At 31.3% G+C, this 18,650-nt stretch overlaps 1 protein-coding gene across 11 annotated transcripts in view; it reads right to left on the bottom strand.

The window, feature by feature from the left end:
• The window catches only part of LOC143236622 (multidrug resistance-associated protein 1-like), an 88,806-nt gene that overhangs the window by 14,579 nt on the left and 55,577 nt on the right, over positions 1-18,650 (bottom strand). For 10 of the 11 annotated variants that reach the window (XM_076474948.1, XM_076474950.1, XM_076474954.1 and 7 more), the window contains 6 exons: positions 18,180-18,317; positions 11,314-11,434; positions 9,527-9,671; positions 6,348-6,513; positions 5,546-5,745; positions 1,779-1,905 (listed from right to left, as the gene is read on the bottom strand). In XM_076474948.1, the coding sequence (XP_076331063.1) occupies positions 1,779-1,905; positions 5,546-5,745; positions 6,348-6,513; positions 9,527-9,671; positions 11,314-11,434; positions 18,180-18,317 (897 nt within the window). The remainder of the gene's footprint in view (positions 1-1,778; positions 1,906-5,545; positions 5,746-6,347; positions 6,514-9,526; positions 9,672-11,313; positions 11,435-18,179; positions 18,318-18,650) is intronic. The other variant, XM_076474951.1, reaches the window with a different exon arrangement.

Raw genomic sequence — 18,650 nt, 5'->3', positions numbered from 1 at the left:
CAAGTTAATAATACATATTAACCTAGCAAAACTTTCACAAAAAACACAAAGAATTATTCAAAAATCATCAAAATGAGATAAAATATGACAACACTTTATACCCAGATGTAGCTGATCAATTCAATAGTTGTGAGGGTGAATATAGAAGAAATCATAATCATTAATCAAAGCACATCTATGTCTATAAATAGAAACAATAGACCAATTAAGTCTGTCAAAACATTGTTAGCTCATCCTTCCTTCTCCCACTTGTTACTTTAAATGAACTTGGCTGTTTAACAGTTGGAGTTTAAAATAAGTTATGTAAACACTACACTCATAGCTCTGATGACAGAAACTAATACTGAAACCAGTTTGTATTACTGAGCCAAGTATTGTCATTCCATTATGTTAATTTATATAAATACCATTATACAATGTTCTTTAAAAAAATGATAAAATCTCATTTATCACAATTATATATCATTATGTGTGTCAGGTATTGTAGGACTGGATTCTTTACAATAGGTATATGAGACTTGTTGGCAATACATTTCAACTATAAACAAATAGTGACACAGTCTGCTTGTTTTAAAAATAATATATTCAAATAAATAAAACATACATACAAATGTTCATTACAATGTTAGTTATCACAGTTTTATTCAGAGCTTTAAGTAGTTGTCTTTTTCTTTGTGAAAGTTCACACAAACTGATTCAGTTACTTTAGAACACAGTTGACAACAAAAATTATTCTCTAATCTGTTATTAAATGACAATCTGTGATAATTTTACTTTAAAACTTGTTTATATTTATATACACTGTACACAATTGCTAAACCCATGATCACATAAGTCTAAAACTAGAACTCAATTATGGTTTTTTCATGCATATTTATTTATACTCTGACAATGGTTTAGAACACTCCATTCAATACTAGATATTCTGATGCAATAATACTCAATTAAAACAATGTAAAACTCTGAAACTGTTGTAGCATGATGCAATACTCTCATCATTGTAAACAGCAGCTAATTCATAACAATTGAACCATACAATGTATGATTCATAGACAGTTAAACAAGCTTATCATAAAATATCACTTCTAAAAAAAATGAATATGAAAACTAGAACTCAATTATGGTTTTTTTATGCATATTTATTTATACTCTGACAATGGTTTAGAACACTCCATTCAATACTAGATATTCTGATGCAATAATACTCAATTAAAACAATGAAAAACTCTGAAACTGTTGTAGCATGATGCAATACTCTCATCATTGTAAAGAGCAGCTAATTCATAACAATTGAACCATACAATGTATGATTCATAGTTAAACAAGCTTATCATAAAATATCACTTCTAAAAATAAATGAATATGATACCCATGCTATATAAACTATCCGTTTACAGAAAGTCTCTTGAATCATGTTGTCCCTTTTTAAGATACCTGGTTACTTCTTTGAGAGGATGAGGTTTATAATAATAATGGTTGAATATGAATTCCTTTATGTAAAAGTAGCACATGAAACCTACACAACAATTTCATTGATCTGCCCAATTTTTGCACAAGAATGATATTAAAGTAAATCTCTGAGATCAACATTGTTTCATACATTCACATGCAGCCATATCTGCAGATCACAGCAACAAAATGAATCGAAAACTGTTGTAGTTTTCCATAGTAACTCTAACATACTGTATGTGCCCTTTAACCAATATAAGAAAAATTTGTTATAAAATGTTCAACAAAGGCCTTACAGATAAAAATGATTTTAAAAAATCAACACTCACATTAACAGCATATGACAATGTAAGACCGACAATACCGGGACTAATCCATCCTCGACTAAGAACGGCAAACAAAGCTGTGAAAAATGAGATTAATGATCCTAGCAAGTACAGTATCATAGTCAACCATCTGTAAAGAAATACACTTTTTTCAAGACAAAAGTTTCAAAAACAAGTTACATGATAAACTTAAATAGTTACAATTATATATGAAGCTTGTATTCAGTTTTCATTTGCACGAAAAACAGCAGGTAAACGGGTATAAGTTTGATAGATTTTATACGAATACTTGTCAAAGTTTAGTAAATGCTTGTATGTAAATACAAAATTCTAAATTACATAACTGAAAAAAAATACAGTTTTAAGATTCACATATTTAAAACAAATAAAATAGTAGTTGCAATATATAAATGTACACAGAAGTTATAGACATGTTTAGGTGAATTTGGAACTGTTTCATAAACAGGAAGGATAGATAAAACTAAACTTTGATATCTTGATACTAACTTAAAAAGTCTGATTTTTCTACAAAAACCTGCAACTCAAAAACAAATTTAAATGTTTATCTGTTTGTGTGGCTATATTTTTGTTTGATAAACAGGGTGTAAGTATTTTAATGTGAAAACTAATCTTCTGTTTTAGTATAAAAACAATACATATCTCACCCTTCCCCAATGCATGTTTTATATTTATAAAATGTACATTTGTTGAAAGTTCTATTTTAGAACACACTGAATCCATTCAAGATTTTGTGCCTGTTCAGTCATAGGAATTATTTTCTATAGTAAGACCCAGTAATAAAAATTACTTGCTTTTTTCATGGGAGTGGTTGTATTACTTCCTATTTTATCTTGTGTAGATGATACTGATCTATAAGTGTCACATGAAGCAGAAATATTTCCAGATTACTAAACTACAGAGAGAAGGTAAAAAATACAGTTTTGGTGCCTTCTAAAAGCTTTGATTTTGCCTTGAAGGAGACTAAATGCACTTGGGAAGTCTCGTCTTAGTTTCAACCTAGTTTCATTGTTACATATAACAACTTCTCTTATTTCAACACAACTTATAATGTAGTTAAGCTTATTTTTAGTTTATTTAAGTATATTTTTCCTCACTTTTTATTTCAATACACTTTATTTCAAAGATGAATAGAGAGAAGAAAGTAACAACAAACTTCCCCTACTATATATATAGGTTGAGGAAATGTAACCTTAATGGAAACTACTACACATGCATTGCCACAATAGCACCATCAATCCCAAAGTCACTATGGCTGTTAGTAAGAGATAAGTTTCAGTGGTTAACACAGTTTACTGAGCGACAGAGTATCAGACTGTGATATCAACAGCCAAAATGAAACTGTGGTCCTTACATTATAAGCTTTAATGTGGAACATCAAGCTCAAATATCTATACAATGTTATTCACTATTTTATGATCACCACAAGAATTCCATGGTGATACTAGAGAACTCAAAATGTTAGCAGCTGGCTGACAGGGAAAAAGACTGCATAATGGAATCTGATCACGTTGTCAAAGAATCAGCCTACATAGTGGAATGCAGTGAAAATAAGGGTTATAGAGGGCATGCCTACAATGTGTTTAACAATCAGGCAGATTTACATTCATAAAATAATGTTTGTTTCTTGAATCACCTATGTCTAAAAGAATAAAAAAACTGAAGAAAGAAAAATTGTTCTAAAATGCAATTGTATCTGTGATACATTGAATAAAATATCTGCTATTAATGCAGCCATCTTTCTTACCCAGTACCATGTCAGCACAAGAGAGCCAACTATGACTGTTGAGAGTAGTGTGGAAAAATTTCAAAATATTTTAAAACACAGAAACAGATATTCTTTTGAGTATTATGTGAAAAAAGGATTTAGTTAAATGCTCTGATTTACTCCTTTTTGTTTCATGAGTGACATTTTGAAGCAATAGAGCCCAAATTATCATCAGCATGCTTTCAAGATCATGCAAGAAGTCATTAGCTAGTGAGGTCAACAAGAGGACAAACAACAGCACAGGTGGCACTGTATATTTGACAAGGCTTAATACTGCAGTAATTAAATGTCAACTCATAGTTACACTCTACAGTTGTGTTTTACTTATTTATTGCTTCTTGTACCAATCAGTTATTGACAAATACTGTTTCCTCATGCTAGTATTAAATTGCCAAATGTCAGTGAGCATGTCAGGGACAGGATTTAGGTTTAGCTTGGAATAGGATCTGCTGAAATTAACAGAGAAGAAAAAAACCTTTTGTACATAACTTCATACTCAATGGTGGTTTAAGAAAACTTCAGTGTTTAGACAGAATGTAGATTTCACCAACTTCTCACCTATAGTGAAACCTAAATGTTTTACATATAAAATATGCTAAGGCAGTAAATAATGGTCAGATTGGTCGCTTTTGCTCAAACAAGTGACTAGTTAAATATTTTTAACTTTGTGCTTGCAAAAAAAAAAAAAAAAAAAAAAAGAAATTAAAGTTTAACTTCACTATCATGGAATATATTCTGGATCTTTACATTAACCAGACTGTGGAGCTGAGAAAGTTAGTCAAAACTCTGCCACCAAACAAGTTTACTGATATAGATGTTTCTCTGGCTTGCTTATTGCATGTATACTTCACCCTTTTAGCTGTGTGGGCATTATAATGTGATGATCAATCTCATTATTTGTTAGTAAACGAGTAGCCCTACAGTTGGGAGTGGGTGGTGATGACTAACTGCCTTCCCTCTAGTTTTTCACTGCTAAATTAGCTCCTATGTAGCTTTGCACAAAATTCAACACAGCATAGATATATTAACTTTTTCTTAATCTCCCTACAGTTAATTATCAAATTATTTGTATATTATTTAAATTTAGTTTCCCTTCATTAAAGATTTGTTCAAGTACAGTTTATTTAATTCTTTATTTTCTAACTTTAATTTTAATGTAACAGACTTGTGCACTGATATAATTTGCCCTTTTTTATTATTATTATTTCCATCTATATGAAATCCCTACACCTGTCTTCAACATACTAGGTTCAGGATTCTCCAGATATTGTGAAGATCAGATAATTACATATGTGATTACCCTTAAAATTCCACACATTTTAGAATCACTAATAAAAGTCTATATTTTCAAGTAGCTTGATAAGTTACCTGGAGATCTGAATTAATTTTTTTGTTAGCTTAAATGCTTTCTATATACAGCATATTATTGCAGTAATAGATCAAATTGCTGTGATTGCATAAAAAGCTCAGTGTTTCACTGGAGAGAATTATAATAAGTCTGTAGAAAGTTATTATGTTGGCTTTTTACAAAAAATTCTTAAAAATCAAAACTAACAGAAGTATAAAAAATTAATTCAGATAATTTTTAGTAACTTTCAGAAGATTGTGCTTGGTGTAGCTACAATTTTAGGTTTAGAACTGTAAAGTACACTAATACATTTGAAGTTGTTTTTTTATATATATGAACTGAAAACTGACAATCTAAGAGACAGATACTGTCACAATAGGAATCTATCTCGTGAAACTAATGTGCAATTGAATACCAATTAAAGATAACAATTTTACAGTCTTAAGCAAAGAGCTTTTATTAGGCTTAAAAAAAGATGTATTATTATAGATAATAAATCTGGAGTATAAATGGATATTCCACCATGAAGAACTATTACTCTCAGAATTAAATATCTCTTTGTCAAAAGTTCTGTAAACATGCAGACTGGACCAAATAAAAGCATAAAAGCAAGTTAATAAACTTGTTTAGTCTTACCTGTTTGCTAATAAAGACAGAAAAAAGCTATTTTGGTTCAAGTCCATTTTGATGTTTGATTGGTTAATAAAGAACTCTTGAGCAGAGAAGGCTCGAATAGTACTTGTTCCATTGAGTGTTTCTGAGAAATGATTGTAAATGGGAGACCTTGTGACTGATTCTATTCTCTTTAGTTGTCGTGATGAGCCAATATACAGTTTCTGTATATTAATAACAAACAAACAATGGTTTAATTTCAAGTTTCATAACTTAAGTTTTCACATTTTTTACATATTTCTTTATTAGGGTATGTTTTCATGATTGTATATGTGTAATCTATTTCTTAAATTACATTTTAAATAATTATAAAAGGATAAGTTGTAAACTTTCTTAAAAGAAAAGAGAAAATAAAATGTATAAAGTAATTCTAGTAACATGAAACACACATGCATAATATAATTTACAAATATAAAAATATACTGTGTTTCATGATTTCACTTTTATGAATAAATTCTAGAATTATTAAAATAAGGACCATCTTACAGAGAAAAAAATTCATTCCAGGAAAACAGTTTAATGAGAAGAGATTTTAAAAACATGGAATGAAGAGTCTACCTACAAAATAAAACTTATTAAGGGTAGGACTGACATCACTGCTTAACCTAATCATGGGGATAAAAACTAAAATATTAACATTTATAAACCTTCAAATAATTCTAAAAATTATGTGATTATTGGAAATTCTGAGAAAGAAATGAATTACATAAGTTTTGATTATTTTGAAGCCAATGGATACAAACTAAAAGTACAATATAACACTTACCTGAATAAACACATATATAAGACCAATTGGTATAACAGCAGCAATGAAGACTGGGTTAGTGACAGAGATAATGATGATAGTTGATAAAACTTGTAAAAGACAATCAATCCAGCCATCAAAATTTAAAGGAATCTGTATGTCAACCACATCGATATCCTTTCCAAACCTGTAAGAAGAGTTTTAAGATAAATACACATATGATAAACTGTTCTTGATGACAAGAAACCCACTTGAAATAAAAATTTATCTCACAATGGCAGATACTACAGATTCTCACACAACTACAGGGTCATGATCAAATTTAACCAAGAGAAACTGTAAAAATCTAGCAGGGTGATAATATATAAAGTACAGCCAAAGTGAAACATGGGAAATCTGATGAACCAATCCAATTTTTAAAAAAAGAATAAGCATCAGAGAAGTTATTTATAGGGATCCATCCTCCGATTAGGCAAGGGACAATTAATTCTTCAACTCATACATCATAGCCATTCTCAAAACAAAGGAAAGTACATGGTGAATCCTGAGACAGATAGGCAGAACAACTGAAACATATCCTTGCCATTAACAAAACAGTGACAATTTCAGAAACTCAGAAGTAAGAATTGTGCAACATGCAGAAAAGGAGCATGAAACATTCTTACTAACTCTCATATTGTTAAATGAGAATTGATAACTGAAAAAGGTGCCAAAGATTACAATAAATTTTGTGTATTTTGAAACAAGGAACACAGAATAATAAATCATGAAGAACTGTCCAAAAGAATCTTGATGTTAAGCTTTGATAGGAATATGACAACACTTGAATTAAAAAAATAAACAAAAATTACAAGCAGTGGAAAACATTTGAAAAAAAAACGAGTTGAAACAAATAACCAATAAACTTGGATAATAAAAACGACCTATCTTACTCCATACAGTGCATGAACAAGGACAAAGGTCTAAAAATTAGTGTAATATATTCTTCCAGAAATTGAAATGAAGAGTTGAATGGAAAGGATGAGATATAGCAAAATCCTGAAAGGGACAAATGACTATTAAACTTTTGATCAGTCAAAGATTACTAAAAGGTTGAAGTCCATTTTCCTATAATACAATACATCAAAAACATTACACACCTAAAACAACAGTTCAAGCATAACTGCTGCAAAAAAAACCTCAATCCTGTATAAAGAAATCTCAGTGAAAATCACCTACATAAGAAGAGAGAGAGAAAACGCTGAGTCTTTAACAAACACACAAGAAAGAAGAGATCATGCAGTAATATTTCTAGGCAAGTAAGTAATCCTTCAAAAGATGAAGTCTATAAAAATAACAATTTAAAAAAAATACTATTCATGATTCAAAAAATCCAAAACTTGAAGTTCAACTATGACTACTTTTTACTCCATAAAAGATACCGACAAGTGATACAGATTACTAACTTTTATTTGTGTTCATGTCTCCCAGCAGCACAGTCTGCAGACTTACCACACTAGAAACAGGGTTTTGATACCTGTTGTGAGCAAAGTAAAGATAGCCCTTTGTATAGCTTTGTACTTAAATACAAAGTTTTTTTCCATTTGTGTCTAATAAGAATGCTTATCAAATTTCTATGAATTTAAGACAAAGTATATTGAAACTTTATAAAGTTCTATATTTACCAATTGTAAGATTTCACTTTTACAAAACATGAAAAGAAAACTGATGAGGTGTTAGAAATGCCATCAATTTGTACAATTTCATAACAAAAAATGTTTTCTTCTTTCTGGAAAAGAATTCTGATCAATGGGTTGCATCAGATAGAAATATTTCAGCCTATTTCAATCATTAGACAAATATTGATAAATTTCACTCCATCTACAAGACAGTTTTCTATAAAGTAACAACTTGAAGGAGAATAAACCTATGATACTTGTCAAAGACAACTACTGGTTAAATTGTAACATACAGTCTACATTATATTACCTTGTCTTAATATTCTGTGACAGGTAAGTATATTTGTTCATATTCTGAAAAACACGTACAACTAGAAACAGTTGGAGAAAACTTATAGAGTGAAATGTCATTTTGGTTCATTGTAGAAATTTTAACAATTATAGTACAAATGAATCATCACAACCGAGAAAACAGTTCAGGCAATATATAACAGTTGTCTACATTTATGTGCTTAAAGAAAAAGAGATTTTACAAAAGAAAACACTAGAGGTAAACTAAATCCAAAGTATTAAACTTTCATACCTTGTGAATAACGTGCCCTATATGTGAAAAACTTGGAACACATATCAGGCTAAGATCAAGATATATTTTCTTATCATCAAAGATAATGTTTGTATTTTAAACTAGTATTATAGGTCTAAAGAGCACCCTTTGGAAGGTCTCATAGTCTTGAACCATTTGAGTCTCAATGTTTTACAAGTCTTGGAAACAGGACTGACTAAATTTAAAAGTTTTTGGACCTACCCAGTTATAACATGTGATATCAAAAATAATTGCAACTATACACATAAGCTTACTATAGGTTTCTATGAACTTCATCTGTTGCACATATTTTCACTACATTTGCAATTATCCCTGATATTTATCATGTCTAGAGGGTCTGCTGTGATTCTGTATAACTTAAAGAATCATAAAGAATTCATTGATACCATAAAGTTTTGAGAAACAACAATCAGTTTGATTTGCTGAAAATTTTAATTTTTTTTATTCCTTCATTATTTTTGTTATTTTTCACTGTCTTTTTCACAAGAGGTGACATTAAAGTAAAGACTGTGCAGTTAATGTGTACAAAATTTGCAGTTAGGATGTTAATAGTTCAATGCACGTGATTTTTATTCTTCTTGTCTTATTTTTCATTGTGTAATTTATTACAAGGTCTCAGCCTCAGTTTTGGACACTGAGGTCTCAACCACAACACTAGTTTAAATGTAGTATTGTTTCTTCATGTTTTACTTTACAAATGTAATATCAAATACCACATATATTTTTCCTGCAAACAAAAAATAAAAATTCAAAAAGCAACAATTATCAAACAACGTATACATTGTGCAAGTTACAAAAGTATTGCATCACTAGTCTTGAAACAATCAAAATTAAGATGTTACCTAGACTAACATATCTTTCAAAATGAAAATAACACATCTGAGCCACATGAACATTACTAAAATGTCAACTTTTTTCTTTGCTGTCTGACACAGTACCTGTTTAAAGTCCTACCCATGGGAGTAGTGTCAAAGAAACACATGGGAGCCCGCATCACAGATTGAAGCATGCTGTGATGGAGCACTCGACTTGCACGAACAGCACCCGTGAACAGTATTGTTTTTGAAAGAAGAAAGAAGAGTGCTAAAAAATGATTGGTTAATATTTCAGTTAAGCTCTGTTTCATACATATATTCAACATAATTTCATCACACTGGTTTAAAAAGAAACTTATGTAATGATTCATAGAGTCCTTTCCTAACTGGTCATTTTGGCTCTCACTGGTATTTGTTCTGATTGAAACTTTTTTTTAAAATTTTAACCAAACCTTTGAGTACTGTTAATAAAAATTACATACAGAGACCCAAGTTATTATAATGAGTTATGATACTACTAAACCAACATCATTTGTGCTGATTAAATGTCAGCCATATCACTTGATTTACAAGAAGCTATGCCTTTGATTTGTTAAAATACATCCAAATGTCTTCCTTCAAATATTTAATAGAGATATCTACATTTACATAAACACTTATACACAGAAATACAGAAAACATAAATTAAAACTTTCAGAGATAAATGTCATTAACACTAAAGCAGAGATGATAATGTTTAAACTAAAATTATAATAGGATTAAAGCTCCAACAAGTTTTTGTTATACGTGGTTTAGATTATGTAAAGGTAGTACAAGCAATATACATCTAACAGTTACAAAGAACAACAATTTATTAATAGCTATTTAAACGCATCCAGAACACTGAATACACACTTACAGATTTCAAACTATTGTTATCCATTTTCTTTTTACCTTTCCCATAGTCTTCAGTATAATGCTAAATAAAGTATATGTGCATATGTAACACATGATTAGTACATTATATTAATATGATTCTTAAGCCTCACCATGTCATTACAGTCCATGTTGTTATGACTGTGCAGATTTATAATAGCCCAAGTTTGGTCTCATAAACCCATGGATTGTGATAAAACAGAATACTGAAATTTAATAAGCAAACAAATTTTACTTGTTTATCAAATGTGGCACTCTTGAACTAACAGTTACATATTATTAGTCATGTGGTACTGTAATAATCTTAGTTCCTTACATATATAATAATTTCCTTCAGCTTGTGGTAATGAACCCAAATCATGCAAGTGTTCTTATCAACTGAAACAATGGGTTTAACCCAATAACAGTTGCTAGGGCACTTAGAGTCAACTGTGATAAATTTTTCCATATAATAACCAAAGCTTGCTCCTCCTTTTTTTATCACAGTTTTGCAAGAAAGTATCAGCATGTAAAAACTCTTGTGCAGTTTTACAGCAAAAATTGTTTTAATTATTTGAGTTCCTGAAAATAAGTTATAGTCCTCTGCCCATTAACATAATATAATTAATTAACAACTTAAAAAAATTACCTGTTTCATACAAACAACAAAATTAATTTTCTAATATCATACTTGCAAAAAGTTTGGTCTCCAAAGTCAGTTATTTTTACCATAAAGTTCACTTTTTGGAAGGATTTGTTCTAGCTTGAGTCTAACAACACTTGTACTGCCTTCTCAAATTATAGTTAAAAATAAGCCACATGGGAAGGATACTGGGGATATTCAATGGGCAGTAGAATAAAACATAATCTTAAATCAAGAATGAGATTTAACTAAACAATTTGATGGTATCTTCAAAGTCAATGGATAAACATTATCTCCCTCATCTGTTAACAAAAATCATTTAGTTCAGTGATTCATAATGTTAAATATCATGTAGCAGATAAAAGCAACCAACTCTGTGATAGTCCTAGCAATCCATACACAGTTAGCCTCCAATTACGCAAGTCAATGTCCTGGGATCCATCAGGCAGAGGTTTGTCACCAACCCAAGCACTTAACCAGTATTTGGACAAAAGCTAAAAATAAAAGAAAGCATTTTAACAAGTTAAATAAAAACGTAGTTATAACCTGAAGATACAAAACAGACACAGAAAAAGACTGGTTGACATTTTGACCAAAATGTATAAAGAGCATGTGACATAAGACTAAAAGAAAAAACAAACTTTTCTTGACTGTTTGTTGAATTATGAGCAAAGAACCTACTCAAGGGATATCTGTGCTAGCTATCCCTAGTCTAATAGTTATATACTACAGGGAAGGCAGCTAGTTAATACCATCTACTGCCAACTGTTGGGCTACTCTTTACTAATTAATAATGGAATTGCTCATCACATTATAACATCCCAATGGTTGAAAGGGAGAGCATATTAAAGTAGAGCCATAGTGAAAATGGTAGAATAACTAAAGCACTGTAAAACAACAAATGGTCTTCTGAAACATAACAGTTCACTTACAAGTACAGTAAACCTTAGAAATATACACCACATTTAAGTATACAAAGATACTTGGCTTTTGAATTTATATTTAAATAATAAATTTCATGACATCCCTTGAAACAAGTCTCAAGATATTGCAAGGCAAAAACGTGTTACCTATTTTTGAAATGTTTGCAGATGATAAAAGACAGTCTTTCTCATACTGCTTTAGTTTACAGTTCTATCCTTTGTTGAAAGTTTTCTGTTGTAATGATTTTTATTGATTTTATAAAATTAAATAAATCTGACATTTCTAAGACTCAAGGTTAAGGATTTTTTATGTTTCACAAAGGAGTGCCGTATACTACTAAGATGTAATGAGCTGATATCTGCATTTATTTAATATAGTTTCATGTAATGATAATTGGTAAAGTTCTCTTGCTGGCTTTATCTAGTAGCAGGTAATGTATCTAAAATGTACTGAAAACTTTAGGATAACAAACAACCTAAGTGGCACAGGCTAAAACTCATAACCTACATATTTATTTGCCTTGTTAAAGTTCTCTACTGATGTTTTTTTTACATTCTGTTACCAATGTTCTCTGGTGAATTAATTTTTTTAGTTTATTACAAGTGTGTAAATCTCTTTTGGATTCTACCATAAGTAGTTTTTTTTAATTTTCTCATATGAAGAACAATATTGTTGAAATACTCTGGCACACTGATTTATAACAGATAGTTATAAGCATCCACAACACAAAAAGTTCTGAAAATGTCATGCACATGTTAAAACAGTATGAGAAAACCCAAGTGACTGAATATAAACAACAATCTTTACTCTGACACAAATAATAAAGTAGGAGAGTTTCATGCAGTACAGCTTCTAAGTTCATTAACTAACAGCTTTTAGTTACAGATAGTTGTGCCTACGTAGATTAAAAAAGGAAAATAAATATCAACACAATAATAATTATTCCTAATAAAAAAATATAGTATCCTTACATTCTTACTTACAAAGATTAAAATATATTTGTGAAACAAGTATTATATAAACACAACTGATTGTTTTTATTTGTTTATAATACATTAATTTAAAGCAAGTAGACTATATTACTGTTTACTTACAGTCAAAACTTATCACCAACAGGCCTAACAAAAAGAATCTGTCTTCACAAAACTTGACAGTGGGAAGCCAGTCAGGACTTTCAGTGTTAAATGGCAGTAAAGGAAGATGTGAACAACAACAGCAGAGAAAACATATATACACACACACACACACACAGTAGTGGTGACAAAAATATTGTATATGTCACAAACACACTATATAACCATGTCTAGTGACTTTGATAAGTAGATAAAGAAGGCAAGCAACTTGGGCTTAAAGATGATAATCTATTAAAGTTTGTTTAAAAAATGAGATTACCTAGATTGAGAGAAGAGACATAAAAAAAGAGAAAGGCAGAGAAAAGAGGAAGAAAGAATGAAAGCAGAACACGAGTATGAAATATAAACTGAGAAAGAAGAAAAATAAGGAGGAAAGAGAATAACAGCACAAACTGATAATACCAAGCTCTCCCAGTAGAAAGATGGAGGATCCAAGAATGGCAGTGAGATCAGGACCAGATGACCCAAGTCTGATAAACAGATGACAACGTGGATGCTTGAGAGGTACGAAAGATTTGACGAAGTCAGAGCTATGAAAAAGGTGACTTGGCAGTCTACCTCAATCCCCTACAAGTTATGTGGGCATGACATCAGAAGATACCATGGACTATGACAAGTTAAAAAGTGGCCTTGCTGAAATGCTGTGAAATTACCAAAAATGGTTTTTTTTGCTGAATGCTCAGAGAAATCAAACCTAATATTGGAGAAATTGTATTTCAGTTTATATCACAATTATAAAGATCCTCCATAAAATGGACTGAACGACCAAGAGTGAAGATAGCTTTGAAGAACTGGAAGATCCATTAATATGTGAACATTTCATGATCACATGCTCCAGTAACATGTCACCGTTCCTCAAAGAGAAGCACCAAAAGACGTGAACAAATTGATCAAGCTGATAGAATAGTATATAGAAGCCCATGGAAGGAGTAGAACTAGCAAGTTCAAGAATAACCAGTTAAAGTTGAAACTAGGGGTGGCTGACCAGATGCAAGATGCCACCAGAGTTGAAAAGAAGTGAATGGACAAAAGGGAGAAGATATTATTTGCTTGTTATGAAATGGGACACACTGTAAGTAGATGCAAATCTGTCACCAACAGCACTAGTAGAAATCTCAACACAAAGCAGCTGGAACTATCTACAAAAATGGTGCTGGCAAAAAACAAGAAGAGTGACTGTTACCATGGATACTGCTATCAGAAGAAACAGAATAGAGACAACTTGTCAGATTCACCACAAGAAGGAAGTATTATCATATTATCACCATGATTAACCCTCTGGGCTCTTGCAGCCTGCAGAAAACAAGTTGCAAATTTTGGTCGTACAACAATGGATGTGGTAACTCTAAAATTTCTCAACATATCCTTTCAAAAACTGGTAAAAATTTTGTTAAAGATCACAAGTTTCTTGTACACAAAGAACGTTTTATAATTAAGTGTTTTTACTAAAAACTAGCATTCAAACTACTAACAAATTGAATGCAAACTTGAAGTATAAAAATACGTTTTTTTTCATCTTATAGTTTTCATATTTTGTTTCCATAATCTCTAGAACCTCTTAAAATAATATCAAAGTTTTTAGGGTAAATTATTGTATTTTATTTTTCATTTTCTCAACCATACAACTAAGTAGCTATTATCATCAAGCTACGATGCAATGAAATAATTAAATATTGTTAATTTTTGTTTCATTTGTCCCTTCTTGTCTTCTATAACTTATTATTCATTTCAACACAAATCAATGGTGCCCTCATGACATATTACAGTTTCTTTAGGAGACCCCACACAATCCTTGGCAAAACTGTAATCAAGCACATAATATCATAAACCTTGATAACAGAGATGTACAATGTATGTTTAGACACTTTTTTAGCTTTCTATCAGGTCACCCCATAAGTAATGTCCAAAATGCTTAACACCACTTTTCTTGGGTGGAGGTCTATTTTGGGCTGTACTTTAACCAGTTTACCTGCACTTAACCATTGTCTGTGTGACTTAACATTTTTATAATATATCCATTTTTTATCTCCAGTCACTAATCTGTCCAAAAAAGGCGAGTTACATTCATGATAGTGCAAATGTCCACTCTTGCTCTAAAGTTGGCTTCTGTTAAATCATGGGAGACCCTTTTCAAAGACTTGACACTTTTCCAAGCTGTTGTAGATGATGGTGAACTGGTGAATGAGTTGAATTAAGCTTCTGTGATAGTTTTTCAACTATTACAGCACAATCTTCATCAAGTGCAGCCAGCAGCAAGTCATCATTAAACTCAACAGAACGACCTAAACGTGGTGCAGCACTTATGCTGTAGTCACCGGATCTGAACTTCTGAAACAACCTTCAACATTTTCTTTCATTGAGAAACTCTGTACCATAAACACCTTGAATGTTTTGTGTTGTTTCTGCAGCTCTATTGCTTCCATCTTCATAAGGGTTAATTTGATTAATGATTTATATTGTAACGATACTGTTTATACTGTAAAATAACTGTTATACTGAAAAATGATAATGAAAAACCATTCATCACCAAATGTCACAACACTCTAAGGTTCCATATGTCAGAAATGGAACTTCTGCGCGGTGTTATTTGCTAGCTATCAAACTTACTGGAAAAGAAAAATTGCAAAATAAGTGTAGGAGGAACCCTATCACAGACTTTTACTCAAGATCCAGGTGTCCCTAAAGGAGGGGTAGTTATCTATATCTTATTCATCTTGAATGTAAGCAACATGCCCCTTGAGAATCCAAACCTAGGCTTTATTTCACAATTTGCTGATGATGTTGCAGTCTAGAAAAATGATCCTACATCCTCATTAGCAGCAACAAGTTTACAACCACAATTAAATAATATTGTAGAATACTGTCAAAAATATTTTATTAAAATAAATGTGCCCAAAAATCAATTGGCACTCTTTAAAAAACTTAGAAAGGATCTACCCAAACTATGTATGAAAGGAACAGTTTTCCAGACCACAACATCAGCCAAAATCCTAGAATTAACCTACAATTCTAAATTATTGTTGGTTAATATTCTAACTAAAGTTTGGCATTTTACAAATGATACAAGGATCTAACAGGCAAAAACAATAGAACTTTAGCAGACAACATATTTAAAATCTACAAAACATACTTTTGCCCAGTAATTGAATATGCATGCCCAGCATGGATAAACACAGCACCAAAAAATATCAATAAATAAAAACAATACAAAACTCATTACTCACTACTGCATACAAAGCACACAGATACACTTCCTCAAAATTTACGCACAACTATGGACATTTACGAACTATCTCCAGTAGACTCCTACATAACTCACTAAATTATTTTGCAAAAACCTGTTAAAATAATGGCTTTCTGCATGAATCAGATCATTACTGCATACATGATAAGGATAGCTCTAAGTACCTCTCACCAGTTAATACATATGTTAAGAATAAGCACTTAATAAGGCCATCGAATACTAGACTCTTAAATCCACTTAACTCTTGAGCTGATACTACAGCTTTAAAAATGTATTTTTTTAAATACTCTTGACTAGTGTAAAATTAACATACGTAAAATACACATATGAAACTCTTCACCACTTGCAGGACTTTGCAACAAAAAATAAATACGAGCATAAATGTAAGTACCTACAGGAAATATTGTAAAATGAGTTCTTTATAGATGTTATATACATGTGTATATAATGTTTACAAGGAAATGATAAAAAGCTCAAACAAATGTGCTTAAGGTGGGTGTGGCAGCTGTCAGATGTTGAAAAATTTATTATGTGTTTTAACTGCATTTATTAACAGTACTTTGAAAGAAATGAGTCAAAATATTATATAAACATATTAGTGGCTAGGTGTTCTTCTTCTGTACTATCATTGAATTATTGAAGATGCATAGAGACAAAATAGACATTTTTCACAGCTCATTGGTCATGTGACAATACATCTGAAGTTTTAACTAGTTTTATAGACTTCACACTTGGATAGAATAAAACTTCGAATCACAGAATACATTATAATATTAAATTCATTCACATACATTGATATTAGAGGTGTTTAATTAAATTATGAATGTAACAAAGTGACTTGCATAGAAAAGCATTTAGGGGCTAATATTGCAAAAAGGTTAAACTGTGCATGATTGAAGGTCAGTTCAAATCAGCAAATGGGTCAATATTGCTTAGTAGAGATAGTGGTATGTGACAAACGTTGAGAGTTGCCAACAAACCACATCATACCAGTAGGTGAAGGTTATCTCAGGGACAATAAAGTGAGAGTCCTATGAGCAATGGGTCTAATATCTGATGACCAAAGTTTACCAAAGCAAGTATGTGCTGACAATAGTTGACTATGTGGCATGTTATCCAGAATCCATACCATTGCCATAGATAGAGATGGAAAGAGAAGAAGAAGCCCTCCTGGAAATGTTCTATGGAACAGGTTCTCCAAAAAAAGTCTTGAATGACAGAAAGACCCAGTTTATCTCAAAAGTAATGCAGGAGGTTTGTAGACTCACCATCACTAGGCACCTCTTTATCATCCCATACAACCCAAGATGTAATGTTCTTTGTGAAAGAGTCCATGGAACCTTAAAGAGTATGGAAAAGAAGATCAGCCAGGAGAAACCATGTAAATAGGACAGGTACCCATAAGCAGTATTATTTACTAACCAAGAAGTCCCAGAAGTGATTACAGGATTTTCACCCATTGAGTAACTTCACAAAAGAATAGTAGAAGGTACAATGCAGATATCAAAAGAAATGTAGATAACAAAAGAGTCAGAAGTGAGGATCACACACCTTTACATGTTAGACCTCAAAAATCAACCACAGGAGACTTAACAACTTACTCAAGAAAGTTCGTATGCAGTTCAAGACAGTCAGAAACACTTCTGCTGCAAGAAGGCCAAGGATCAATGTTTCAAGGTCTGACAGAAGGTCTTGGTTCTGCTACCCACATAGAACAAAAATCTCACCCTGCCATGGAAAGGACCTCTGGGTGTGCAGTAAGTGATCAACAGAATGTACTATAGGTGGAATGTGAATGGAAAGACCAAAATCTACCACACAAATCTATTGAAGAAGTATTAACAAGAAATAAGACAATCTAGGTGTAGCTGTAAGAGACGTAAAACTGTAAGATGGAGATCAGGTGTACAAAGATGTCAACATCAGTGAAAAACTTACTGGCAAACAGAGGGAGGAGTTACAAGATCCACTGTTCCAATATGCAGATGTCTTCACATACAGATTAGGCATGACAGACATTGTAAAACACAAACTCAAGACCATGAATTCAGTCAAGATGAGGCCCAACCAGATGCCCTATGCAATGAACAGACATTATGCATAAACTTAAAATAATCTTTATATATAGTATAAAAAATAGTAATTTTCTTCAAGAAGAGCTTATCGTTAGATATATACGAGTGTTCAAGATTAATGTACATGTTGTGATTTAGATCATAAGTACAGGATGAGTATTAAATTCACTTATTTTTAGAAGTGATGTCGTATTACAGGTTTGTTTACATAACCATTTATGAATTATTCATCATGTAGTTCAGTTTTTGTGAACTGGTACTTCTTGTATTATCTCATCATGTTATTAAAAACTTCTATGAATTTTTCATTGTTGTACTGATTATTATTGCATCA

Source organism: Tachypleus tridentatus, chromosome 13, assembly GCF_004210375.1.
Source record: "Tachypleus tridentatus isolate NWPU-2018 chromosome 13, ASM421037v1, whole genome shotgun sequence".
Classification (NCBI taxonomy): Eukaryota; Metazoa; Arthropoda; class Merostomata; order Xiphosura; family Limulidae; genus Tachypleus; species Tachypleus tridentatus.
Note: the sequence above shows the minus strand (reverse complement) of the source record. Positions and strands in the feature narration are given on the sequence as shown.